The sequence below is a fragment of the Besnoitia besnoiti genome, chromosome II (genome assembly GCF_002563875.1).
Source record: "Besnoitia besnoiti strain Bb-Ger1 chromosome II, whole genome shotgun sequence".
In the NCBI taxonomy this organism is placed as follows: domain Eukaryota; phylum Apicomplexa; class Conoidasida; order Eucoccidiorida; family Sarcocystidae; genus Besnoitia; species Besnoitia besnoiti.
The window spans coordinates 4,436,748-4,462,628 of record NC_042357.1 but is presented as its reverse complement, the minus strand read 5'-3'; the positions used below and the strand labels follow the sequence as shown (position 1 = coordinate 4,462,628).

General features: G+C 55.4%; 4 protein-coding genes across 4 annotated transcripts; 2 read left to right on the top strand and 2 right to left on the bottom strand.

Annotated features, from left to right (window-relative positions):
• Positions 1-233: 233 nt before the first annotated feature.
• Positions 234-5,140, bottom strand: BESB_039800 (NADPH-glutathione reductase; the record flags this gene model as incomplete). Its single annotated transcript, XM_029362566.1, has 8 exons — positions 234-356; positions 682-864; positions 1,275-1,460; positions 1,877-2,203; positions 2,467-2,720; positions 3,255-3,651; positions 4,269-4,450; positions 4,924-5,140. The coding sequence occupies 8 exons, from the start codon at positions 5,138-5,140 to the stop codon at positions 234-236; spliced, it is 1,869 nt and encodes a 622-aa protein (XP_029221531.1).
• A 4,435-nt stretch (positions 5,141-9,575) lies between these two features.
• On the top strand, positions 9,576-13,775 carry BESB_039790 (zinc finger (CCCH type) motif-containing protein; the record flags this gene model as incomplete). Its single annotated transcript, XM_029362565.1, has 3 exons — positions 9,576-9,715; positions 10,675-10,750; positions 11,004-13,775. The coding sequence occupies 3 exons, from the start codon at positions 9,576-9,578 to the stop codon at positions 13,773-13,775; spliced, it is 2,988 nt and encodes a 995-aa protein (XP_029221530.1).
• A 4,559-nt stretch (positions 13,776-18,334) lies between these two features.
• On the bottom strand, positions 18,335-20,156 carry BESB_039780 (cyclin-dependent kinase regulatory subunit protein; the record flags this gene model as incomplete). Its single annotated transcript, XM_029362564.1, has 4 exons — positions 18,335-19,012; positions 19,183-19,367; positions 19,522-19,632; positions 19,883-20,156. The coding sequence occupies 4 exons, from the start codon at positions 20,154-20,156 to the stop codon at positions 18,335-18,337; spliced, it is 1,248 nt and encodes a 415-aa protein (XP_029221529.1).
• A 2,431-nt stretch (positions 20,157-22,587) lies between these two features.
• Positions 22,588-25,630, top strand: BESB_039770 (putative edge expressed protein; the record flags this gene model as incomplete). Its single annotated transcript, XM_029362563.1, has 8 exons — positions 22,588-22,763; positions 22,969-23,036; positions 23,246-23,358; positions 23,627-23,700; positions 24,175-24,280; positions 24,741-24,785; positions 25,041-25,187; positions 25,391-25,630. 8 exons carry the CDS (start codon positions 22,588-22,590, stop codon positions 25,628-25,630), a joined length of 969 nt encoding a protein of 322 aa, XP_029221528.1.
• Positions 25,631-25,881: the final 251 nt, after the last annotated feature.

The window sequence follows — 25,881 nt, the reverse complement described above, 5'->3', positions numbered from 1 at the left end:
AACTCGAAGGCAGTCTTCTACGCTTCCGCGTTGTGATACGGCCCTGGCCGTGGGGGACGCGAAACCTACTACCACCAGGTAGTGCCGTCCCGAGAGTGTATGGGGAATTGTCACTGCGAAACACATGACCCGACAAGCGGTGTTTCCCTGCAACTCAATAGCTGTGACCTTGCAGCTTGATAGGTCTGACCTGCACCCTTCTTATGATTCTACTTAGTCAGATAGAAGGAAGCTCATAGCCTAGAATCCTTCGGCGCCACTGTCCGCGTCTTCTTCTCATCGGGCAAGGTCACGACCTCCTCTGCAGCAGTTGGATGGATGGCTAAGCAGCTGTTGAAGTCTTCCTTCGTTGCTCCCTGCAAAGTCGCACACATGCACGGCTGTCAATTTGAATGCGTAGCCCTATCCATTCAGCTTTCCCCTGCAAGAGACCGCTCCTCCTGCTAGATCCTCTGTTCACAAAACTCCCCCTGAAACCACGCTAAGTGTGAGGCCTGCTATTGTCACCCCTGCTGATCCTCGTGGAAACACGCTGAGGCGTGCCCGTCATGCCGTTACGCGGTCATGGTGATTACATATCGCCATATGGTATCCATGAGTGGCTCAACACCAACCGAGACAAAGGGTTTTTTGAACTGACAAGTTCATATGCGTCTTCTTCTGAGGTTAGCCAAGTCTCACCAGTTTTATTGCTAGTGCAAAACCCTGGAGTATTTCTTCCGCACCGCGCCCAAGGAGATGCAGACCCAGAACTTTGTCGCCTGCCGTCTTCAGGCATACCATCTTGACAAAAGACCTGGGCTTCTCTGACGCAGGAATACTCCACGCCGCGTAGAAGGAATCCACAAAGGTGGACTTGTATACCTGAAAGAATACCGGCGAATACGTGCCGTGCGAGACGAAACTGAAACGTTTGTCGTCCACGAAATAACTTTTCTCTACCTGACTTACAAGGCGAGCAAACGAAGAAACAAGCACCGCACCTGCCGCGCAGAGCGACTGCCTGACTGCTCTGAAATGGGGTCCGCGGCTTCTTTGAGGAAGAGCACCAATAGTTTGCACACTGCAAGGTAATCCAACGCCACGCACAGTCCTCGTTCGGCCCCCGGTATCCTCCCCAAGGTCCATGACCAGAAGCCGTTGCTGTACGTGGGCAAAGTTGTCGTAGAGGTTCGCTTTCGGGCAAGAGCACCATGGAAACGTGACTCATGATCTCTCGTGAGCACGTCATCCCACAAAAAAACGTGGCAAAATCATGTTTCCTTTTCCCTTACATTGATGTTCTCTTCCCCGTAGCGTGCTTTTGCTTCTTCCTCTGTCAAGCCGACTGCAGCTAGTGCAGGCTGAGAGAAAAGGACTGTTGGGACGAATGGCAGATCATGATGGGCGTCTCTGTTTCCTCCAAAAAGTCGGTCCGCAAGAAGACGACCGGCGGCCACAGCCGCAGGAGCCAACATGGCCTGTACCGACGGCACACGAGAGGCAACTACAGAACTATTTTGAGGTTGGTGGAGCAGTACAAGAGTGTTGCCTTGAAAACGCGAGAACGCCGGATTCAGCTGTCGCGGCGCGTTCCCGCGTGCTGACAGACTCGAAGAGCTCCACGCCAAAACGACAGAGTTCACCTGACTTTGACTAAAAAACGCCTCCGGACAAGTGCCGCGTGTTGTTTACTTTCCAAGTCTCACCCAGCTGTAACGATCACAGTCTCACAGGCCCCGCCATGTTCATGCCCCCGGAGGTCACGTAGTCGACGCACCACAAGGAACATCTCACTCCGGCGCAGGGCTCTCCCCCAATCGGAAATCGCTTCGCCCACGCGCAGACGATGCTGGCGAGGACGTCTGAAGGAGGCCGCCAGCAAAGAGCAACGTACCTTTCCCGTGACATCTCCTACGGCGTAGACTCCAGGAACACTGGTATTCTGGAACTTGTCGACGACAATGAAGCCCCCGGTATTCACGTCGACCTTGACCCGCGCCTCCTCCAGCCCAATACCCTCTACTGATGGAGCGGGGCTGACAGCCATGATAACTTGGTCGAATCCGTAGTGCGCATCTCCGTTGTCCAGATGCACTGTTAGACATGCCTCGCCGAGAGATTCTCGCCCCTCATTCTGGCGTTCAAACGTGTAAGCCGGCAAAATGTTCGTCCCGTCCGCCTTGGCTAGTGAAATTTCTACCACGTTGACGCCTTTGTATATCTACCAAGGACAACAAACAAAAATTTGACCACGTGAAAACTCGCCAGCGGTGGGCGGTTGTCTGAACATGTCAGCTTGTGAGAGCCAAGATTTTGCAAGAGGACTGAACTATCTATTCCTCAGCTACATTGGAAATTCCACAACAGCCTAATACACACACGAACTTTCTTCATGAAACTGTATTCCTCCTTGAAAGAGAGTAACGATGTCTTCCCATCAACGGCATTTTTACTACATTCGATCGCTGCCCTCCGGGGACTTACGCGGATTCCAGACTCGATCTGTATCTTTTCGAGTCTCTCAACCGTTTCCTTGTCGAAGCTCTTCAGTTGTCTGTGGCCTCGCATAAAGACGTAGACTTCGACTCCCAGACGCCGCAGGATCCCAGCCAGCTCCGCACTCACGTAGCCGCTGCCAACAACCGCTACACGTCGTGGCAGGTGCTCAATGCGGAAGAAGCCGTCACTGCTGATCGCGAATTCCGCCCCCGGGACATTGAGGATTTGACGCCTTGTGCCTGGGCGCCGCAGTCAACGAGATCACATGGATATCACCATATATTATCAAAGTGAACAATGTTTCCTTGTCGTGCTAGCCTCGTGCTGTTGAAGCACAGGCCACTTGCTAAAGCAGACATGCATGCTGCCACGTGATCACAGGACAACCTGCGGTTCTGGAACCGCGTGCCTCTTCGCTGGAACGGTGACGTAGGCGCGTAAGATGCTGAAGTCGATTCAGCGCTGCGGTTTACAGAGAGCAGGTAGGCTGTCTTCACTTCCAGTTCCCACAGCCTCTCTCAGAATGCGTCGAGAGCCATGCGGACGCGAGCCGAACCCACGTACGCGCAGTGTCTGGCTCCATTTCAGGCGTGCGATGTTCGAATCTCGGAGACGCGCCAAGAAAGCGCAGGGGCGGTCAGGGTCGGACGCACTGCAAATCCTCCACAGGAGCGTCCCTCCCATTTGGTGCCGGGAGTTACATGCCAGCTGCGTTCCGCCGTTGCAAGTTCACCACACAAACAAGACAGCGGGCCGCTTTCGTGTTGCTTTACCTGTCGCGATAAGGACATGAGCGGCAGTCACTCGCGTGACACCTCCACGGTGGTCTTCAATCAGCACTGTGTGACGCTGGTCCCGCTCGCGGGCTCTGCGTGCCTGGGATGTTTTTGGTAACTCGACGTCAGCCTCCAACTTGCCAGTCCCGCGGAACACCTTGATATTCGCCTCTTGGAGCAGCTTCTCAAACGTATTCCGCAGCCGCGATACGTACGCATCTCGACTCTCTCGTAGTTTCTCCCACGAAAATGCAACGCCGCCCCGCGACGCGTTCCGAGGCACCTCAGATGCCAGTGCGTCGACTTGTGCATCGAGTGAAGAACCAGGAAACGAAAAACCATAATGAGGCATCGCGTCCAACGCATCTCCGAGGTTAGCAGCCAGCCACATGACCTGCAGGGGGCAAGCGCGATCATAGTGTCATGGAGTTGTTCACCTTCAGACACAGGCACCATCTCACTGTCTCACGGTGTGGGTCGCCGCCTCAGACGCCCGCACAGCCCGTCTACCCGTACCCGCGAGACAAAATGCATCTGATAGCGCAAGCGATGAAAAGCACGAAGCCACATGGAACAAAAGCACGCAGCCAACTGAGGTATCTTACCTCCGCGAATGTCGCCACGGGATTGTTGCAAACTACACAAAATTCATTCATAAGATCTAGCAGTTTCCCCGATCACGACGATAGCGTAGACAGCGGAAACAGTTGCATCTCTGCCGCAAGAAAGTTCGATTCCATGTGGGAAACAGCAATGAAACTGAAGCGTCGCTGCTGATTATGGTTGGTGCCACTGGCCGCTCGCTGATGAAGTGTACGCCAGCCCGAAAGGTGAAGTGTCCGGCAGCAGAAGGGAGCCAACAGTCAGTGTAAGCAGGTAAGCAAATAAGAAGTACGAAACACTCAGCAACCGCGTTGTTCGGGTGAGCATGCAGTTGTTAGGGCGCAAGACAATCTAATGTCGTATGGCTGAAACTCTGTGAAGCTGTTGCTACATCCCCACCTAACACACCTTTTTTGGCATGCATCCCAGGTTCACGCATGTTCCGCCGATGGTCGCCTTCTCCACAATCGCCACAGAGGCGCCATAGCTGGCAGCCCGCCGCGCACACGCGATGCCGCCGCTGCCACCTCCGATCACGACCAGATCAAAATGTGCTGCACGATCCAAAAGAAATAGCTCATGGAGGCGCGCTGCATCGAGAGGCGACCCACACCTCTGGAAGCATGTCAGTGCAGTCCACACGGACAAGCAGTTTGATCTCGTGAGGTCGTGCGTACATCTGAGTGCGGCTTCCGTAGGTATGGCAAGCGTGATGTCGTTTCTCAGCTCTTCGCCCCTCCGTATCCCACGACCGCAGACCGAGCTTAATAGCTCTTCATTACTACTCTTCTGTGGTGCAAACGGGTCTGTCCGAATCCGCGGGACCAAACGGAGAGATACTGAAGCGAAATGAACTAAGCAGGGAGTATGCTTATACATGCTCTTGGACTGGATGCAGGTGTGTCAGTTCCGATGCCTCACATAGTTCTGGAGGCAATCGCCCCGCCTGCATGGTGGTCCCGTCCTTGCTGGTAATTGGACAGGAGCACATGCGACAAACGGCTCGTTCGAACCCCCCGCCATTTGCTCCTCTCTGCCTGGAACTCTCCTGAAGTTTTCTCACCGGGTATGCCTGCTTCGAGGTCCGCGCCCACATTCTCCTCGGGAGACTCGGCGAATGTTTTTGTGGAGGCGTCTTCAAGCTGTAGGTCTGTCGCACACTCCGAGGCGAATGCATTCGACAAGCATCCACTGGAGGAACCAGTTGTGACAGCTCTGATGATGTGGTACGGAGCAAGCCACAGCAGAGCTGCAGCGTACGCAACCGCCGTGGCACCCATTGTAATCTTAGTTACTCACAGAGGCGTCCCACCTTTGTTGTTTTCCTGCATCAGGCTATGCTTGAGCACGTCTTCGCTCAGACTACCCTTGCGTCCTCGCTGATAACATTATCTCGAAGTATAAGTGACTGTGTCGTATACGGAATATGCCGTGACCAGACAGCCGGGGCACTCGAAAGCTGAGTCCGGGGCTGTCTCGTCCAGACCTTGGACATCCCTTTCCCCTAGGCGCACTGGAAACGAAATTTGAAAACGTAATAAGAAGCAGAAAAGACGAAATCGCTTCAGCGGCGAACTCAGGATCAAGTCTCGGCCGAACTTGCACACAGCGTGGTATCGGCCGCACCGGCACAACGCGCATCCTGTGCGTTGTGCCGGTGACGATTCTCAGTGGTTCGCGTCCCCGGAAGAGAGATTAAAAACTCGCTTTGGATGGTGTTTCCCGGCGGTCTCGTGAAACACGCTCTTAACTCTATGAAATTGCTAGAGGTCAATGGCGAGGCGGTGCTTCGGCAGACGTACGGTCTTCAAGCATGTGCCGTGGCTGAGGTTCGGCAGAAGAGCTGCGACTTCGCGCACTTGCCTCGCGCAATCGCCGTTTTCACCGCGGGCTGTCTCTCGTACCAGAAAGCACGCGCTCCCACGGCGTCAACAGTGTGAGCTGCAGCTCTCCTCAAACGCTCGCTCTAGCCGTCGGCCGTCAGAAAGAGATCTGAATACTATGTCTTTCGGGACACCGCAGAAGTGCGCTGCCTCGCCAGTCCCTGCGGGGGGATCGCGTCTCCGCTCCCCGGCGGGCACCACGTCAACGTTTCCATGCTCTACGTGGTAAGAGTGGTAAAGTAACGGACCTTTCCGTTACTGTTCTGTGAGTCCACTGTTTTTCTCACGCGTCTCATGCCTGTTGGAGAGGAGGAGAGCCGGTCCCGTGTACGAATACCGTGAAAGGAAATTTCAAGGCTAGACGTTCCTGGGTGGCGCCTCTAAATGCCACAAGAACGAGGTACATAGTTTCCTGGCTTTGGCAACTGTTTAGAGTAGCTGTTACTGTGCTGCCGTCACGGACAATCTACGTGTGGTTGGCACACTAACCACAACTGGGAGTTGCCTCCAATGCACGGTTGCCGCGCCCACGATTAGACGGCACGCAGATATCCACACCAGTGGATAGTGAAGAAAATTGTACGACCTGTCCCGAAATGCGTTGTAGGGGAAGCCAGGTCATGGCAAGAAGACTCCCTCTTCTTTACAGAAGGTCCAAGGGTGAATTCGCATGCTTCATATCAGCCTCAGAAAGCAAGAAACCAGCATCCAAGGGACCCTTCAGCGGCCGACCAGGCTTCTCTCCTGGTGGGGGCTGGAAAGCAATCCGCAACACTCTAGGCGGGTACTGGGAACGCGTAGGTTAACGGGTTTGAGTCAGCGTAGTCTTTGCCTGCAGCGTTCCTTCGTTCGGATCAGCGGGGCAGTACACTCACGATACCTTGTATCACTCCGCATCTTCAAACTAAACACGCGTGTACAAGCCAATTGGCTGGTGGCGAATCTGGAGGCTGGCTCGTAAGAAAAGATGTCGACGCAGGAACACGCCAGACTCTGGAACTTTCTACAATTTTTGTTCAACGCACGTTTTTGCGTTTTACTGCTCCTTATTCCTTGTATGCGGGCGCGCACGGGGGTGGCGACTCCCGGAGTACAAGTCGGATACGCTCCATCTAAATCTTTCCCTCAGCCTTGCTGTTGATCATGAGAAGCAGCGGTCACTTGTGCGCCAAACAGTTCCTGAAGCGCTTACCCCGCTCACATGGGTTGGCTTGTAGCTAGGGAGATAACTGCTGCCGCCGCCGCCAAATAATCGTGGTGGCGATACAGGAGAAGGCCACCGGCAAATCTTAGACACAACGCATCTGCTAGTCATCGCAGTATTGCATATCCCGGGCCATGCTCCCCGTCGTGCACCCGCACCCCCTGCGGGGTCCGAGCCCACAGCGGACGTTCAGCAGCCGAGCTCGTGTCCGATGGACTTCCTCGAGTGCTGCAGTTACAGTAATCCTTTCCGTTCATTCGTGGAGCGAGCGGATGGCTACAACCCATAGCAGCGGTGGTTTGCTCTGCGCCACACGAGAGCCGTTTAGTCACTCGGTTTTCCTTAGTGCCGCCATCAGCAGTGCACGTGGAACCTGAAAACGTTGGTATCCTTCGATGGAGCAGACCAGGGACCGTGAGCGTCGTTGCGCCTGCCGTCATTCGCCCGTCCCTGGCGCGTCGACAGCAGCTCATGTCCCTCTCAACCGTCGGAACTGCGTGACGCGGCTCATGAAGGTAGGCGAGTAGGTGCTGGAGATGCTAGGCTGTGCTGGCGGTCCTGATGTGCAGCGGCCGTGCCCGTACCCAAGTCGACAGTTATTCAACAGTGACCCTTCTTCCCCGTGGCATCTTCCGGCACTAAGTTCCGACAACCCGTGGCTCAACAGTTCGGAAAGACGGGCGCAGTCCGCTGTTCTTCGTGGCTGATGTTTTCTTTCCTGCTGCGCTTGCGGAGCACCAGCGACTTCTTTTCCAGCGGGTGCTGGAGCCTCTTGGGCGCGGAAGGGTTTCTCTTTGGCCTGCACCGGCGACAGATATTGCACCGTGACCAGCATCAAGTGCGTCTGCCGTCCTGTAGAGCGCACGTGTCTCCCCGCGCTGTCGGTGCCTACCTCTCGCCACCAACCGATAGTTGACGGCAAGCGTCTGTTGTCCCGCGCTCCAGCGGCTCGGATAGGCAGGTCCAGTACGTCGAGCTCAGAAGAGCATCGAAGGTAAGGGGCCGCCGCCGTCGTCGGGGGTTCGGATCAGCCACGCGACGGCGCCTTGCGACTGCAGGCGGTTGAGAATGTGCGGCTATGTGCGGTTCGCTGCCGCCAACCGCCTCCTTAACCAACAGGTCGACAAGAAAAACAGACTTTCACTTCGCAGTGGCAGAATACGAAAATGGGGCTCCTGTCGCGCATGCGGTTTTCTCGTTTTCCGCGGTTACGGATGACTGTTTTTCCTGTGTGCCGAGGGGCCGTTCAGTGCCTCGCTGCGACCTCCTGACGCGCGTCACCACTGGGAGACAGCCACCACAGCCCCGATGCTTTCTCTGCAGCAGAGCAGGGGCGCCAGCAACTGACAATCTCTGTACGACTTTCTTCTCTGGAGTGTTCATCCAGGGCGTGAGATCACATTATCTGGCAACAACGCTGCATTCGGTGCTGTGCCAGCAAGCGGCATGTTCTTGAACGATTCCACAGTGTTTTGGCGTGGAAAGCGGGAGGCCGGTGTAGGCAGGAGTCGCGCCGGGGACGGCAGGCGGAGTTCGGATGGCAGTGCTCGTCCTCGCATCCGAGCGTTTTTAGCCGCGTGTTCAGAGGGTTGCAGTGTTTTTTAACGTCTGAATCGAACAGGCTCGTTTACGAAGAGAGTCGCTGTTGATGAGGATACTGTCGCAGCGCTCGACAGAGACCGCAGTCGGCCGTGTAGGGGAGAGAGGGCGCTCCCCTCTTTTGTCTAGGTCTGTTGACATCCTCACTCTGCCTCCATGCGGAAGAATGACAAGCGGAATGCGAGTTAGCGAGCATCTCGAAGGACAGTAGAGGCGCGGCGCACGTAGTGTTGCGCACAAAGTTCGACTTGAGAGGTGCAGCCGCACCTGTCGGCGTCTGTTCACCCGTGCCTCCAGGATTTAGTCGAGGACTGACATACCCTGGCCTCCTGTGGCATATTCAGGGAGTAAACGCTAGCCGAAGCTGTTGTTCAACCGAATGTCCTCAACGAGACCTTAGCGGCAAACGGGTACAAGAGTTGGCAGACAGCGGTTGAAGGGCGGGGGGGAGGGACGGTTCGGCGCGGCTTGGCCTCAACGGGCGAATCTGGAATGCCTCAGGTGGCTGACGTGGTTCCGCATTGGTAGCAAGGTCGAGAGTTAGCGTGTCCGTTTAACGGAATTACGTGGATGACGGTGTCCGCGAACTCCAACCGCTTGCGCCACCGTGATCGCGGAGATGTTTTCTTGCGTGTTTCCACAACGCGGCTTTCCCGTTTCTTGGTGTCTGAAGTGATAAAAGCAACGACAAAGGGTTGTAACAAAGGTTTTATAGGGGGGTTAGTTTACAGGGCGTGGCTGGCGCTCCCTCGGATTACTGACGGATTAACGCTTTGTAGCTGCTGTGGAAGGGATTTGTTTTTCGAGGTCGGTTTCGAGTCAGTTGCGTGTCCAACCCAACGCTACCGCGGAATCACCTCGGACCCTCGCGTTAGCAGCGTTTTGGTAGCAGTACTGTCACGGTGAAGTCGATGCCGTCACAGTCATTGGCGGGGCGTGGTCGCCTCGTGGGCAACAGAGCGCCGGACGGGCGATGCGCTCAGCTTGGGATTTCGCGTCCGGCGCAAGGCAACCTCGACGTGAGCAAAGATGAAGTCCAGTCTAGCGCGACAAAAGGTGGAAAATGCACGCGAGCCCCGACGCGTTTACTGCCAAATCGCAGTGGCGTTGATTTGGATGCGCCCCGGCTACAACGTGCACAAACACCAAGAAAGCTTCAGTTTTTCAAGGTAAGCTCGTGACTTGATAGCTGCAGCCTGCACGGTCGTGGCATCCGTGTGGATGTGAACGGTGCCTCTTGTTGATGAACGTCGTCGCGTATGGATGAAATGACCCACTGCCACGAAAAGGTCATCGTGCGTGCTGAGGGTATGAGGGCGATCGACGAAAGAAGCTGCCTAGGCTCCAGCACCCTTGATCGTGGGAGCAGTGAATACTTGCACCTGAGATCCGGTACTTGCCGGCAGCGTGTGTTAACCAGGGGAAGGTGCAGAGTCAGGGAGTAGTTTATCTTCGCAGCCGTGCCACTCTTGAGCTAGCGCGGTTGCAACAGGCGCTGGACAACGGACATCCCCGATCCTCGTGTGGTGAGTCCTGTCTTGTTCGTAGACGAAAATATGTCCATGGTATCACAAAGGTCGCTGCGACAGGGGATTCTCGTGTCAGTTCGCTCACAGTTTATTCGAGCTGCGAGAGTGCCCAGACCTGAGGAAGACATCCATCTGTCCTAATGTGAAGCGGGGCGGAGCGTGCACGATACCGGGTTGTCACTACGCGCACCGAGTCCACGAACTGAGAGCGACGGGGTAAGAGGAGTGAGGAGAATGGACCTCTGTTCGGACTGCCTGCGTCGCGACCCGTTAGCGGTAGCATTTTTCCGTGAATCCTACACGCTGTCCACGAGCAGGGATCTCCACTCCGTAGCGCCTTGGGCTGTAGCAAGCCGAACAGTGGTGCCGCTGGGACATACGCCTTGTCGATGCCGTATGGAGTCGATTCTCTGTCATCCTGTCCAGGAGGTAAGCAAAAGTGTTCCGGCTACTGGCGTCAGTGGTGAGCCACTTGACTTCTCTTGGGCTTCTGTTTCTGCCGCTCGTCAGGGCGTTTCCCAAAGACGATTTGACGCGGACGTGGCACTCCGTGGGTGATGTTGTTACGGTCGTCGCGTGTTTCCTGCTCGTTTGTTCAGGCAGCTATATAAAACGGCGCTCTGCGTGAGATGGCAAATGGGCCGCTGCAATGCGGGGAGTCTTTGCCGACATGCGGTAAGGCTGCCCGTTTTCTATTGGTGACTGAGCAGAAGTAACCAACGCTTTTTGTGACGTACCCCTCAATTGGTTACACCGTCAGCGGGGCGCTGGTCTGAGGAATGTGCTTAGTTTGCCTGCAGCTGCATTCATTTCCGTGGAAAGCGGTAGGCAGGTTCGTTAGATCTTCCGCGAGTATCGGCGTTAGTAGGGACAGTCCATGCCCAGTCCGAATCCCCTCCTTGGCTTCTCTGTTTGGCTTTATCCACAGCACGGGAAAAATGAGATGAGAAACAGCATCGGCACCGTACCACCAGACGCGTTAGGGGCTGATGGGAGTCTTCCTGTGCTTGTTCCTGGCTCGCCCTCTTCGTCGTACGTCATGCAAGGACGTGCCCGGCTGGAGACAACCGTGTCAGGGGCGCGTGGGTCCCCCGTTGCTGGACAGACTTTTTTGTCTCCCCCCCAACGAAGCTCAGCCAAGTGGGCAGGCCCGAATGCCGAACGAGAGCAGCATATTGCTGAGTCAGCGGCGATGGCACGGAGAGGTGAAAATCCGCCAACTCCTGTACTACTTCCCAAAAGCCGTGCTGCCGGCAACCACACGTCGCCCGGTTTATTCGAGGCGCAACGTGGAGACGTCCTGCCGGAAGGCGTTGGATTTCAGGAGCGAGTGCAGAGCCGCTTGCAGAGCGTTGGCGCGTTACATTTGGCTTCATCTCCTCCCAGCACGCAAGCTTCTGCCGCTGTCGCCGGTAATCAGGAGATGGTGCTGCAGCAGCTGCAGGAGTTCAGGAAGCTTCTGAATCTTGGAGACCGTGTCGGCGCGTTGGCTGGCGAGGAGGGACTGTATTGTGCAAGGCACAACGGAAAGAAGCCTCAGCAAGAAGAGCCTTGCGGTGCGAAGTTCGCCCTGGCTTTCGAGCAGCGGCCCTCGTCACCCGTGGACACAAAGCTCGCGGGCTGTTCGCGGGTCAGCGAAGTAGCAGGCGCTACGACGAACTGTCCAACGCTAGTGTCCGAGCGGGCTCTTGCTGCACACGGAAACAGGCTGTGGGAACTTCTCTCCCCTAGTTCGCAGGACGACCTAGATAGCGTCAGGCTTGCGACTACCCTGGATCCAGGTGCTGCTGTCGAGCGCGACCAGGCAACACGTGCGAATAATGGAAGCGCCTCCGAGCCGGAACGTGGCGGTGTACTATCCGCCGAGATATATGCACTGTCGTCGCCCCAGACAAGACTGTCGCTGTGTCCCCATTTTCTAGCAGGAAGCGATGACAGGAGAAGCATGTCTTTCTGTACCCGCGGGACGCCAGAGGAGCTGATGCTCCCGCCATCTCCTATGGCACCGTTGCACGCCAGCGGCGTGCGCGGTCCAGGCAGGCCAGTGGGTGATGAAGAAAACGCCGAGGAGATATATTTGGGGAAGACAACAGATTGTACGCTGGCGCCGGCAGACACGGGCAAGTTCCAATATGGCGACGACTCCGCCGTGGTCAGGTTTCAACCGCGGATGTCGCGGAGACACAGCGGCGCTGAAGAGACCTCATTTGCTAACGGCGCTAGTTATGTCAGGGCGGCCTCGGAGCGCCATGGCTGCAACAGTTGCCCGACTTCTGTGCATCCTGCGAAGCAGAACAGTGGGGTCTTGTGGCGTCCCAGACGACACGAGCTGGATGCGGATTTTTCAGGACGGTCGGAAGTCCTCTGGATGCAAGAGGGTTGCCGGCGCGCTTCTTCAGGGGCGTCGACCATTGATACGACACCCCGCAGTATAGACGCGCTGAATGGCTTCCTTTGTTCCCTGAGCCTCAGTGGGCCGTATTCGCCTATGATGAGCGCGGGGGTGAGTTACAGGTCACCCACGGTCAGGAGAGGAACTTTCGACGGGTCGGCGGACAGTGCTGGCTCGGTAACCGGCCCCAAGTTGCGCACGCAGTCGTCGTCGGATGATGGCCAGCGGGAGGGTCGGGAGGGCGCATTTGCAGCAGAAAAGTTTGTGGAGAGTAGTTCTGGGTCCGTCACACCTGGCGGGAATCGATGCAGCGAATGGTCCGGCCGGGCCATGACTGCACCGGGTGGTGGGACGGGCGTCACATCGCCGACAGCAAGCATTTTTCGGGAAGCTAGGGGATCTGAGGCGCGGCAGGACGACGGCGGCAGTGACATGGAGGGTGAGACGCCCGGAGACTTGGATTGTGGGTTAGAGGAAGAGTTTCATGGGAAATACGCTGATGGTGTTCCGCAGTTCGTCTGCGTCAGCGATTGGGAACGAGAGGACGACCACACCGTATTTCCAGGGGAAGGAACACAGGTTGTCAGTCGGGAGTCTCGGACAGGGACGAGCGCAGCTCAAGAGTGTTGCGACACTCAGGATATTATGGACACTAAAAAAGTGTTGCGGGATCGTGCATCACTTGTCCAGAAGCTCTACGAAGACATAGATCCATCTTCCGATAGGTTTTCGGCACGCGTAGGAGAGACTTCAAGCAAACAGGAGGCTGGGTCGCTGCTAATTCCTCACGCAAGCGAAGAAGACTGTAATTCAGACTGTGAGCAAAGTGAGGCCACCGAAAACATCGTACTCAGCAGGGCGAGTGTGCCCGGGCACTTCGATGAAAGAAACCTACTCACTGAAATAATGCTCCGTGGAAGCGCAGGTTTGTTTGAAGGAAACTGCTCCCGTGCCCCACGCCTTCAGGAGATGAACTCTCAAGAGGCTGGTAGGCGGTCAAGCAGCGCAGGTGGCGACGATGAGGAGTTAAAATTCCAGCAGAGGGGACGGTTCCACGATGGCCGCCAGGAGGGTTCGGAGCTCTTCCGCGACATGGAAGCGTTTCGTCGAACGTGCTGCGGTAATAGGGCAAGAGTCAGCACGTGCTGCAGTCACAGAGATCCCGCTGACTCTCTTGTCGCGGGGGCAATGAAGCGACGAGACGAGGAAAACCTCGGCGAGTGTTGGTCTTCACAAACGGATAACAGCCATTGCTCCATTTTGTTTAACGGACCTGCTCTCTTCTGGGCGTCTTGCGATTCTCTATGAAACCGACTGCAAGTGTAAAGGAGGCGGTTGCTGAAATTGTTTTTCTAACAGTGTATCTACCGTTTGTGGATGGAAAGCTTGTTGAATTTCTGAGTTGTTTCGATCGAGAACGCGCAATTCGTACAGGCTACATATGTTTTGCGAATGTAGACATACCGACAAGACGCCGGCAGTCTTACTCATGAACAAAAAGCATAGGTCTATCATGTGGCGGTCCCTGTTGCGGTGCAGGGGTACAGTCTTTACATCACAGCCCGATAATCTACGGCAACATGTTGACGCTCTTCATGGCGTGTTCGGCAGTCCACCGAAGATCTATGAGAGGTCTCTCGTGTGACTTAGCGTTGTTCCGTCCACTCGGAATGTCGGAAGTCAGAGCAACATGCGATTTGATATGACGTGTTCGCGTCGTGATTACCGAGCCAACTTTTTGGTTAAGACCCGGCAATGTGGGCATCCCGGGCAGGGTGGCCGTCTCATCGGTCCGCCTCTGCGGAGCCGTCCCTTACCTAGGGGTTGGCGGCGTTGCGTTCCCCTCTTTTTTTAATTCGCCTTGAGGCGGCTATTCTCCTTTGCCGACAACGGGGAGTGGGGTGCCGTGAAAGACTGCTTTGCGGCAGTGCTTTTTCGTGGTGGTGGCGGTGGCGTATTCTTTCTCAGGCTCGGCCAAACGGCACGTGAAGGCTTCGGCCGGGGAATGAGTGCTTGCGTTTCAAGTGATAATAAGTTTTAGTCGGAGCATCGAGCGATATGTTGATTGTGTGGGACGAGCCCAGGACTGGCAGTTTTTTTTTTTTTTCGTTTTTGAAGGTGACATTCCGCAGGTACGTGCAGCCTTGCTTGTCTCAGGCAGTAGTGCGGGTTAGGCGCTTCAGTGGGCAAGACCTATGTTGACACCTAACTCGCGCGATGAAGCAGATTGTTTTCACTCCTTTCCATGTATCTTCCGCGTGCGTCATATAGATGTGAGAATCAAGTGCAGATGACTATTATATATGTCTTGCAAGATGTAATTAGCATCATAGACTCTGCGAGCCGTCAAGGCGCTTTTGTCCTCTTAGGAAGCCATCGTTTTTGTGTTGGGGCGCGCGGGGGGGGGAGGGGGGGGGGGTGGGGAAATGGAGCCTCCCAAGGAAAGAAACAGTTTGATATCTTCTTGCTTCGAGACAGTGTTGTGTTTGAGGACTTGTGTGCATTAATTCATTCTTTTTTTACTGTTGCGGATTTCTGGCCGGGACCAGAAATAGGCCACCTGTAGTTAGTCCTCCGGTGGCCTGTACGCTGCGCTCTGTCCGCGTAGAAGTCGATTTTGAGCAGAGTTCGCGCCGTGGGCAATTCCTTGCTGTTTGTTTGGATGTATACACAATCCACTACTTGTGGATGTACCTCCTGTTGGCATATCCTCTCGGTTTTCCCTGACAGTGGGATCGGGCAGGCTGGATCACCGCGCAGTTGCACCGGTGATGCGAGCAGGCGTTGACAGGGAAGCGTGTAGGCCTTGGAAGTTGCTAGTACTTGTCCGACTGTGTGCCCCGTATTCCATTCTGTGCTGCGCCGTTAGACCGTCCTGGCGTGCGACCACAACAGTTGGTCCATCGTGGCGGCGAAGGCAGTTTTGCCGTCGCTATGCAACAATGTATGGTGTGTCTTCGCGCAATAGAGGCCTGAATCAGCGTTCGCTACTTGCGGTGTATTATTCCTAGCACGTACCTTCACTGGTGAGGCCGGAAGACGAGCAGGAACGTTCGCTACTTGTCCACGCAACCGGGACAGACAGGCTGGGTGGCTGCCTGAACAGTCCGGATCGTTAATAATTCAAGCCGAATGATGTGCGTATACGGGCTAAAGATGAACCGCCGCACACGCGGATGGCTTGCCTAGATCAACGCGCGCTCGCAGCCAGGTTTCGTAACATTTCGACAGTGATAGTATGCACAATTCGCCGGATCATGATATACGATGGCAGCATGCACACAGCCTTCCACGGGATCGAAAAACGACGTAGTATTCATACGAATAGGGCAACCGATTTCACAAACAAGCGCTGAACCGCAGCACTTCCGGATCAAAATCCTGTTTCACGTCCCATTGCGCACAATATGTATATCAAGGGCGGACGTGCGTGCATAATACTTGATTCGTCTCCATAGAGGCTCCGCCTGAAAAGAGAATGAGAGTGTGACAGCATGCACGTTTGATAGGATGGCGATTACCCACTCACCAGATTTACTGCGTCACCTCGCAGCACGTTTCTGTAGAGAGCCCGGGAAGATGCCGGTGATGAGGGACGGCCCGCTCCAGGAAAATGCCGCACAAAACGACCGCGTTTCCTGTTTTCTTGCCGGTGTAAGTCAGTCACCACCTGGCTGAAGTCTAGTGGCCGACCCCTTCCATGTAGAAACGATCGAGAGCGCCCCGACGCTACGTGGGACAAGTGTCCTCCTCTGTTTCGGCATCTGTTAACTATGGTGTCCTCGTGTGAGCCCCTGTGCTGGTGCTTCCCATCTGCTTCAGATGGCCTTGTGTGGATCGAAGTGTTTCTGCCTTTAGAGAACGCCGAGTGAATTATCCGCCTGTTGAAGCGGAGTAGTGAGAAAGTCCTTGGAAGGATGCTCGGTGTTCTGCGCGAGCTATTTTCCAGCGAAACATTGACCTTCTGGTCCTCCGCTGGCTCCATTGGGACACTGTCCGTATCACCAAACATTGCATCGGCGTTTGGTAAGGCAGCATCCCTGGCATTGCTCTGGTTCCACGAATGATCCGATTTCTGTGTATTAGTCGTAGCACATGTGGGAACCTCGATGCCGCTGTTTTCTTCTGCATCTGGAAGACCGTTGCTTGGCGGTGCGTCTGTAAGCCACTTGTAGGGAGAGCGGCCACTGATAGCGGAAGGAACCGTCTTGCTGTTTGATTGGGGAGGCGTGCAGCATCGATTTCTCATCCTGCTTCCATATTCTATGTTACGGCGTAGATGATACTTCTCGTCTGCCTCGCTGAAAGGAAAACCGACCTTCTCTTCCCTGCTGCAAAACTAGAGTCTCCGGGACCAGTGGTTCCGCCGGGGCGGTCTCAGACATACCGGTGGCGGATAGCTTGGACAGAACGTTGATAATACTTTGAGCCTCCCTCGTGGTAGATGAGTGTCGAGCAAGTAAGGGGACTGCATTACACCTTGCGGAAGCTCAGAACTCGTTCCACAACCTGCCGGAGAGCCATCCATTAGCTGTATCAGTTTTGCAATGGACCTGCTGCCAGGGCTGCTACTCGTCTGCATTGCGTGCCTGATAACTGCAACGCATTTTCGCCAGTGGCATCCTCACTTGATAACGCCGGAACTCTGAGCGGCACCACATCTGGGATCCGTCCGATTGCTTAGACGGAGACGTCTCCAGGATATCAGCCAATCCCTCCCATAGTGACGGATCCCATTCACTCTCACCAATAGTCTGGATGGTCATCTCAATCACAGGATCACAAGGGATTGCGTTTGTCATATGCTCACTTCGTTTCCCTCCTCCCGGTGGCGGCTACCGAGCTGCTTTGCTGCTTCGTTTCCCATTGTGAACAGTAGGCGTTGTCGGATCAGCGTACACCTCTAGTGCAGACGCGGAACCACTAAACTTTAATGTGGTGAGGGCGACAAGCGATGACGGGGCGCTGTACCTACACGCCACTTCGTACACACACCGGGCCGTGCTGCAACGAGAGATTTTGGAAATACTCGCGGGCGAGGTGGAAGAGGGTGGGGGGGGGGGTATTTCAGTTATGGCTGTGCATCTGCATGTCTGCTCTCTGCGCGTACAGGTGGCCGCACGGGACACTGCACTCTTGCCCAAAGCTGAGCTATGGATAAAATACACACACTCCCGGGGGAGCCTGGACTGCGATGCCGAAACCCGTGAAGCACGCACGGCGCACGTAAATCAGCCGGACGTTGCCTGCCCAATTGTCAAGGAGGCACGGCGGCGCGAAGATGCTACCAAGTGGAGCAGCGTCACATGCACGATGTGACTATGCGGCGTGATAATTGTGTGCTACAATGTTCGGCTACCTGATGGGGGGGGAGGGTGGGCGGTGACGCGTGCTGCAGTAGCGGAAACGTCTGTCCGATGAGGGACTCAACTCGCTTTGTGCCAAACATCGCAGCGGAACGAACTACTGCGTAATCGGCTACAGAGCTGCGTGACAGTGGATCCCCTGTCACTGAATGGCCACGCGTTAATACCCCTGAATGATTCAGCAGTCCAAAAATCAGCCAGCTCCCTACTAGGATCCGATCTCTTATTCGACCCTTCCAAAAATGTTTCAAAGAAGTCAGATGCAAATTCAGAAATAATTCAAGGTTCCTACGGATGGCTTAGAAAATGCTCGGTAGATATGCACCCAAATACTCGCGTTGCTAGCATTGATAGGCCGCAGTTGCTGCCTTAGAAATGGTTTCCCCCAGGCAACAAATGGAGGAACGCCACGGCAAAACTGCGGAACTTCTCAGACGATACGGAAAACCAACAGTGGAGAACAAGTATGCACGCTTGCGCCTGCATAGGTAACACTCACACTTAGAGGGGAGCAACATTTCCTGCACGCTGACACTTTGGCCTTGATTCGTCCTGACTCGGCCGCCGTGGCGGGTCTGTCTCCCTTTCGCGCTTCTGTCGCGCCCCATCAATGCCCAGTTTGTTCTCCACGGGCACGCCGCTGTGTACGCTACTGCTGTACATGGTTGGAACCCGCGCTATGGTAACGGTTTGGCTATCCTGACTGGAGGTCGGACACTGCTCAGAATTCTCCTCTTCGCGACCCTGCGCCTTCGACGGGGAAAAGACATTCGTGGGCCTACATGTTGTGCGAGCTCCGAGGTTCGCACTATCAGTTGATGATGACGGCCTGGAATCTGACGAACTGCTCCCATCCATATTCCGTTCTTGAGGCCTCCGAGACGACGGCAGAAGATTTCTTCCTGTTGCTGATTGGCTAATGCACGGGGGGCACGACACCGGAACAGGCTTTTCCGGGTGGGAGTCTCTTTCACACGACTCGTGGCGACTCACATCTTCGCTCGGTTGCGCTTCCGCGTCTAAATCTGTCCGCCCTCCCGCCGTTGCATTCTCATGAAAAGTGGCGGTGACACAATTCTCATCCGCGTTCCGGCAGATACCTCTTGCCCTCGCCTTCCAACGGTCAGCGCGTCGCGGGTTCGCTCCGGGTTGAGTGTCATCGTCGCTGTCGACATCTACCTGCGAACAGAACGAACTGCATCGAGCCTAGAATATGTGCCTTCACAAGGCGCTATCTTAAGCGCGGAGCGAGCACCTCCTCGCCCCAGAAATTCACGGAAGGATGTCGTCTTCACTTCACGGCTGTAATAACGCACACAGAAATTCTTGAAGCACCTTCAAGGCCTTACCTCATCGCCTTCCCCTGGCGCTCCGTCTACTTTCGCCGATACTCTGGCTTTGGGGTTGTCATCTTCTCGTGGTCTCCGCAAAATAAGCTCCTTCAGCTTCCGGTTGAAACACATAAAGTGCGTCCACCCAGGGGACAAGGCAATGCCGAGGCAGTGTATGAACATGTCCTCCGTCAGCAAGCCATCTGCACACCGTCGCCACATTCATTGCCAAGCACAGAACTAACGATGCATGGCATCTCCCACTGTCTCCACGTAGCAGCTCCGACGACGTTCAGGTTCGTGTTTCCTGAATACAGCCTCGCGTGTGTGTGCTTCCACACAGACTGCTCCCCGTACCTGGCATTGTAGATGCTAGTTTTTCCGCCTCCTTGCGGACGCCTCGTGACAAAATCACATGGCGGTACGTGTACCTTTCGTCACTGTACCGTGGCGAATAGTATACGTCCCCTGCAAAGTCACACGCAGAAACCACACGCGCACCTGCCTGCTGCCGCCGCCGCCGGAAACTGACAAATTATACGCACCGTCTGACGGCGCCTTTTCTCTTGCTGCTCCTTGGCGGGGAAGCAGGCACCGAACAATTGAATACTGCTACGTCGTTCCCTCCTGGTGTCCCCTAATAACGGGGATTTCGAAAGATTTGCCCGAGTCCGCACACGAAACAACGCTTCCGACAAACTATGCAGGTGCAACGTACCGAAGGGCGTCTCTTTCCATGGGTAATTGCGAATATCCGTATTGAGGATTTCGCAGTTGATTTCCTTTTCCAAGTGAGGGTCGACAGGAATAAACACAGCTCGATATTTGCGTTGCTGTTCTTTCTCGAGCTCTTCTACAGCCTCCAGTCTCTCCAGCACGCGGTCGGGGTCTTCAGTTTCCTGCTGAAACAGAAAGTCCTGGTTTCGGAAAACCTCCGGAACACTCTGGTGAAGCGCACGAAGCTGAGACCGTAGGGACTGCCGGCCCGCCATTAGTCCACAGGCAAACACACCTGGATTGCCTTTTCAGGGAGACACACCAATCAGGAGAGTGGAGGCGGCAGCTCCGGTTGGCGCCAAAGAACCTCTCGGCAGTGTATGATTGGAAAGAGACACGCGAGCTCGTCTCGATACAGATGTGCAAAGAATTGAAAACAGTGGCGAGCGCAGCTGAACTCGTCGGAAAACCCTTTGAAAATGGACGATGTTGCGAGGAATGGCCGCAACGCAAGCGCACGAACAACGCGTGTCTTGTCAATCCTGAAACTTGCCTTCCCCACTCATAAAATGTTACTGTCCGGACCCCCCGTCAACTTGCGCTGGAAACCTGGGCAGAACTGCCGTTTCTGCGTCAAACTCTCAGGAAGACGTCAACCCCAGGGCTGTTCTACCGGTTAACGAGCGCCGGTACCAGGCACATGCATCGAGAGAAGACGACGAACCTGTAACCTCTCTCTGGAGTCGTAACTAGAAAGACGCTTTGTCGTTATGAGCAACCGCGCCGAAAAAAGCTCTGTCAAAAGGGTCGTTAGTCACCGCATAGTTGTTTGCAAGGAGGTGGACTGGGAGGAACCGCAGCGGAAAACTACCCGTGAGTGTGTACACTGTATGTCTCGGCAACGGACACCTGAGCGAGGAAAGCAGACTCACTATCCTTGCAGAAACCAGACGATGAAGCACAGCGAACCATAGAGAAGCTGCATCACTCTGCGTGGGTGTTAAGACTGCCCAAAATCTCTCTCGGCTTTGCCACTTGGGGACACAAACAGCCCCTTTTTTTCGCCGCACTGTGGAAAATAACACCCTCCTCACCCCTCCTCACCTCCCTCCTTGTCTCAGATCTTTTCCACCGATGATTTGCTCTGGGTAGCGTCAGCGCAAACGCAACACGGCATTATACAAACGACCCTACTCTGCTTTACGACGTGCACGAGAAGCTTTGAGCATTCAAAAAATTGATGTAAGGAAATACAGATATAAGAGCAAGCGGCAAACGCAGTTGTTCCTTCGGTATGGTAGTTACACAAACCCACAGACCCGAGATGCGCCGAAACTTTTCGCTGGGTCTCGTGCGCGTGGTATTTTCTCTAGCGGTATCTCCCCTCGCAGTGACTGGGCCAGACAGCGTAGACAGACGAAAACATTCCAGATGAAGTTTGATGTTTTCTTTGAGGCTCAGAGCCACAACTAATCCCCTGCCACCATCAAATCTGCAGGAGGACGATCGCAACACACGCATGGGGGGCCGTCTACCGAGGGTTCCGAGAAGCCCGCGACTTTCCTTTTGTGCAGGCTACTACGCCGAGTCAACTCGTTAGCTCTGCACACCGAAAGGGGGACACCTTTTTCACGTGAACTTTTTACACAGCAATTCCAACTGCTTTTTCCGCTTCTGCTCGGTGCAGACGGGGACGGAGAGGGAATTTCGGAGGTTGCTAGGCAAAGTCCCTGAGTCACGATACAGTTCTCACTTGGAAAAGCCGCCGCGTATTGCAATGCTGCAAATACTGGCACTTCCCTTCTCGTTTCGCTGATTTTTCTTTGTCTCTTCCTTCGTACTTCCGTTCTCTCCGCCCCTTCTCTTTGGTTTCCGTTCGACCAAGCAGCTTGCATAAGTCCAGCATTGTGCCGCGAGCATTGTGCCGCGGTCTCCCGGCGGAATTCGGCCTTGCGAGGAACGCGTTGCAGAAGCCGTGGGCCTTCCAATTTGAACGAGGCCTTACGGGCGTTTGTGAATCTTATCAGAGTCTTCTTGCGTTCGACAAGATCGTTCTGCCAAGCGCCACTTTTTCTTGTGCGTGCCGCTGGAGTTCAGTGGGTCTCCTCGAAAGGACATCCAGCCCGCCGTCCACTGCCAGGCTCGACTTCGGTTGTGCGTCTCTGTCTGTATTGTTTTCGTCCATGCTTTCTCCTTCCCACTGGCTCAACTGGAGGACCGTGCGCGGCGGCTGTCAATCACGCACACTCGCACATCTTTCGATGCTGAAACTGCACATTTTCTGTCCCACGGGCTCTACCGACAACTTGTTTTTGAGGACGCCACGTGGCGTTGCGACAGCTCTTCTGGCCTCGCATGTGAATTGCGTGCTGCCTAGGTGCCACGCCTCACCGCGTTGATCTGAGTCTTCACGTCGACCCCGAGATTACAGGCCACGCACTCCGCAAGCCATTCCTTTGCCCGCGCCGCCCTCCTCCTCCCCCCCCGTGGTCCCAACTGGGTTCAGCAACGCTGTCACCACCGTCTCCCGGCGTCTTCTCGAGCCTCCCCCGTCGTTGAGGCCGGCTCGACGTCTTTCTCTGCAGGTCTCTTTCTCATATATATATATATATATACATCTGTTTGAACACACATAATTAGACGGTCCAGCCGGCCCCAGTCGCGCGAGCCTTGGCCTGTCAACTAGACAGTTTTCTCGAGTGCAGGATGAAAGAAAGTGGGGAGCCCCCGGCGCCGGTGGCCTCGGCGCCGGCGGCCTCGGGTCCTCTTTCGCGGGACTCGAGGAGTCTCTTGCCGCCGCGAGTTCGCGCCTCCGTGGATCGGAAAATCGAAGCTGGAGACGTCTATGACGCTCACCAGCTCGTGCGCACACTCTTCTTCAGGTACGTACATACTTGGGGGGGCAGAGCTCCTCTGCGACCAGCACGGAGAGAGAGGCAGGAGAGAACCGAGGAGGCAGCGACAACGGGGACAGGGATGGCGAGAGTGCGCCTTCAGAGTCGCGCGAACCCCGACCTCGCCTGGACGCCGCGTGCGGACGGATAGTCTTCGCCCGTGTCTTCCGTGCCGTTTCTTCCGTTACTTCAGATATATGGCGCGAACCGAGGCGATGCAGGCCGCGGAGCTCTGTCGCATCTACGGGCTTCGCTTCGCAGGTGAGCGCTTGCGGAGGCGCCGGTGGCGCGGCTTCGACTCGCCGCTTCACGTCAGGAACTCTTGAGCCAGTCCTGCGCATGATGCATGATGATGCAGCTAATCTGGGGCGATGTCGCTCCCTCCAAATGAGAGAGGCGCGCCTGACTCTCTCGTCTTCGTCGGCTCGAGCAGCGCCTCCTGCGGCTGTCTCCCTTCTGTTTTTCTTCAGCCCTAGGCCAGGACGCTCTCGCGGTTGACCTCGGCATGAACATGTTGAAGGCCATCGAAGCGAGCCGCTCTGCGGACGAGCCCACCCCGCTGACGGATGACCAACTCGAACAGGTAGAACAGACGAGAGCGGGAGCGGAATGGCGAGATGCAGCAGGAGTTGTGTCAAATGCACACAGGACGGAGACAGAAATCGCGCGCAGGGCGAAGACAGGCCCTCGGGATCGCCTCGCTTTCGTGCCGCTGCCCGGGCTCGCACACGCATGCGGCGGGGCGTTCGTCTTCTGTCGCTTCTGCGGCCTTCTCTCCTTCTTCCTTCGGCGCCTTCCTTCCCCGCATTTTCTACGAGTTTCAGTAACTCTCGTTGTCCTTCTGCCTTCAGATCGTCGAGCTCTTCCACGCGTGCGCCGCGGCAGATGTCAAGAATGGCGTGGATAAATACAAATTCATCAACCGGTTAGTCTGCTGTGCCTCAAAGGTCTGTGTCTGGTCTTCTCTCCTCGTGACTGAGGCGTGCGCTCTTCGTGTTTCTCTGCTACTCTGGTCGCATCGCACTCACCGCACGAGTGCTGAAACTTGCGCGTGAATCACTCGGTATCAGCCAGAGGGGTGTGCTTCTCGTGCCGAACGGCCCCGAAATTTCTCTCGCGGATATCTCCGTCAACATACTTTAGCGCACTATTCACCGCTTTCTATAATCGTCCTCTCCGCTGTCGTGAAGCTTGACACTTCCTCTTCACAGCGGCCTACTGTCAATATATACCATCTGGGAGCTAGTTAGCTACTCATATCGGTTTGCCTGCAGCGGCATTTCAATCCTCCTCTCGTGGCTTCTTTCTGGCTGTCAAACGAGAGCGAACTGGCCTTTCGAAAGACGCCACGCGAGTCTTCTTTTCCACGCAAACCATTCTTTTGTTTTGCTTTCATCAGCGCGCTGAAGCTGTCGCGGACGTCTCAGGCTCCATTTGGGCACGTTCGCCTGCACCGCGCAGCTGCGGATGCCTACTGGAAGGAAAAGCGCTTCGGCTCCTCGCAAGTAAACGGAACAGAAACGCTCACCTCAGTTCTCTCCTATGTCTAGTAACGGCTCGCCGTCTTTATCAAACTCTCTCCACCGGCCTCTGTCCCCCGTCTCCTGTGCAAGCCCTGCATACATTCTGAACACACTCTATTGAGTGTGTAGAGGTGCACGGCGCGGCATGTTCCCTTCGTGCCCGCTTCCCGTTCTGTGAGTGTTCCGGCATCGGCATGCGTAGAACATGGTGGCGACTCCGAAACTGTAAACCGTTTCCACGCTATGGAGTGACGCAGACAACTAGTCTTTGCCTGCGCATAGAGCAAAGCTTGTGACCGCATCTTTCGACAGTTCGAGAATTGTCGCGGGTCTTTATGCCCTTTCTGCTTCGGGCTACACACATGCTACAATCGTGCGATGGCAACCGAAGACCCCTCATGTTGCGCCGCAATTTTTCTGCTTTTTTGTGTATTTTTTCAAGGGCCACCTGATCTACTGCCGTGATCCCGAAACGCTGTCCCAAATGGTAAGCCGAATTTTGCTTTCTTTCATTCTTTCTGGAAAAGCACTGTCCTGCCTCTATTGGCTCTAGACTTGCTGGGAACGCGTCTCGTGCGTTCTTCGATGTCGTTTCTTCTCTGTCTCTGGTTCTTGGAAAAGGCCTCCATTTTGTCGCGGCTCCCTTTCCCTTGCTATCAGCGCCCCTTGCGGAGTCGTGCGCGGATAGGCCTATCTTTTATTTCGCCTCTGTGTGTTTTTCTCATTTGCATTCGCCTTGCAGGTTCGCGACTGGCAGGAGGTGGGCTACCTGAGCGAGCGTCCCTTCTTTTGGCTGCGTCTCACGCTGATCCTTTTGTGTCTTGAAGACGTCGAAACGGCAGAAAAAGTCATTCTCAACGGCACAGGAGAGAACTGGGACTCCTCTGAGGTGAGTCAGGACTTTCCGAGTTTCGCATGTGCCGGTCGCGTTGTAGTGACGCCCGCCGGCTGCCGCTGTCGATCTTGAGCTTTACTCCCGGCGCGTCTGCTCCTCGCTGCGATTCGTGCGGTCTATGTTTTCTTCGTGTTCGACTTCCCCGCTGGTTCCATCGTGCTTTTCATCGAAATTTCGCATGGCTGGCTCTGCCGCAGGTCCCGGCGCCGCTGCAGCTCGCGTATCTCCTCGTCTGCGCCTGCAAGTTCAAGAGCGAGAAGCTCTTTGACCTGCTCAAGCAGAGATACCACCTCGTCTTGCGGCGCGACGAGACCTTCGCAAAGTACATGGGCGAGATCGAGCGACGAGTCATCGGCAGAGTCCAGCGACCCTCTGGCGGCCTGGCTTCGCTCTTCTCTTCTCTCATGGCTGGCATGGCTGCCGATGACGACGGTTGAGGCCCTGAAAAAAACGTGGGAACCACGAGTCTTCCCACAGGCAACGAAGTCCGCGGGCGAGCCCCCAAGGCGGGCAAGCACAGAGGACGCAGGGAGAGGACGTGGAAAAGCGTTTATGTCGACCGACGCATTTCTTGAGATCGAATGCACCGCTCGTGTGCCGCTCGTCTTTCCTCGTCTCGCCCGCCGCGCCGGTTTCTTGTGACGAGTTTGGCAACTGAAGAGGAAGGAGAGAGGGAAGACTGAGACAG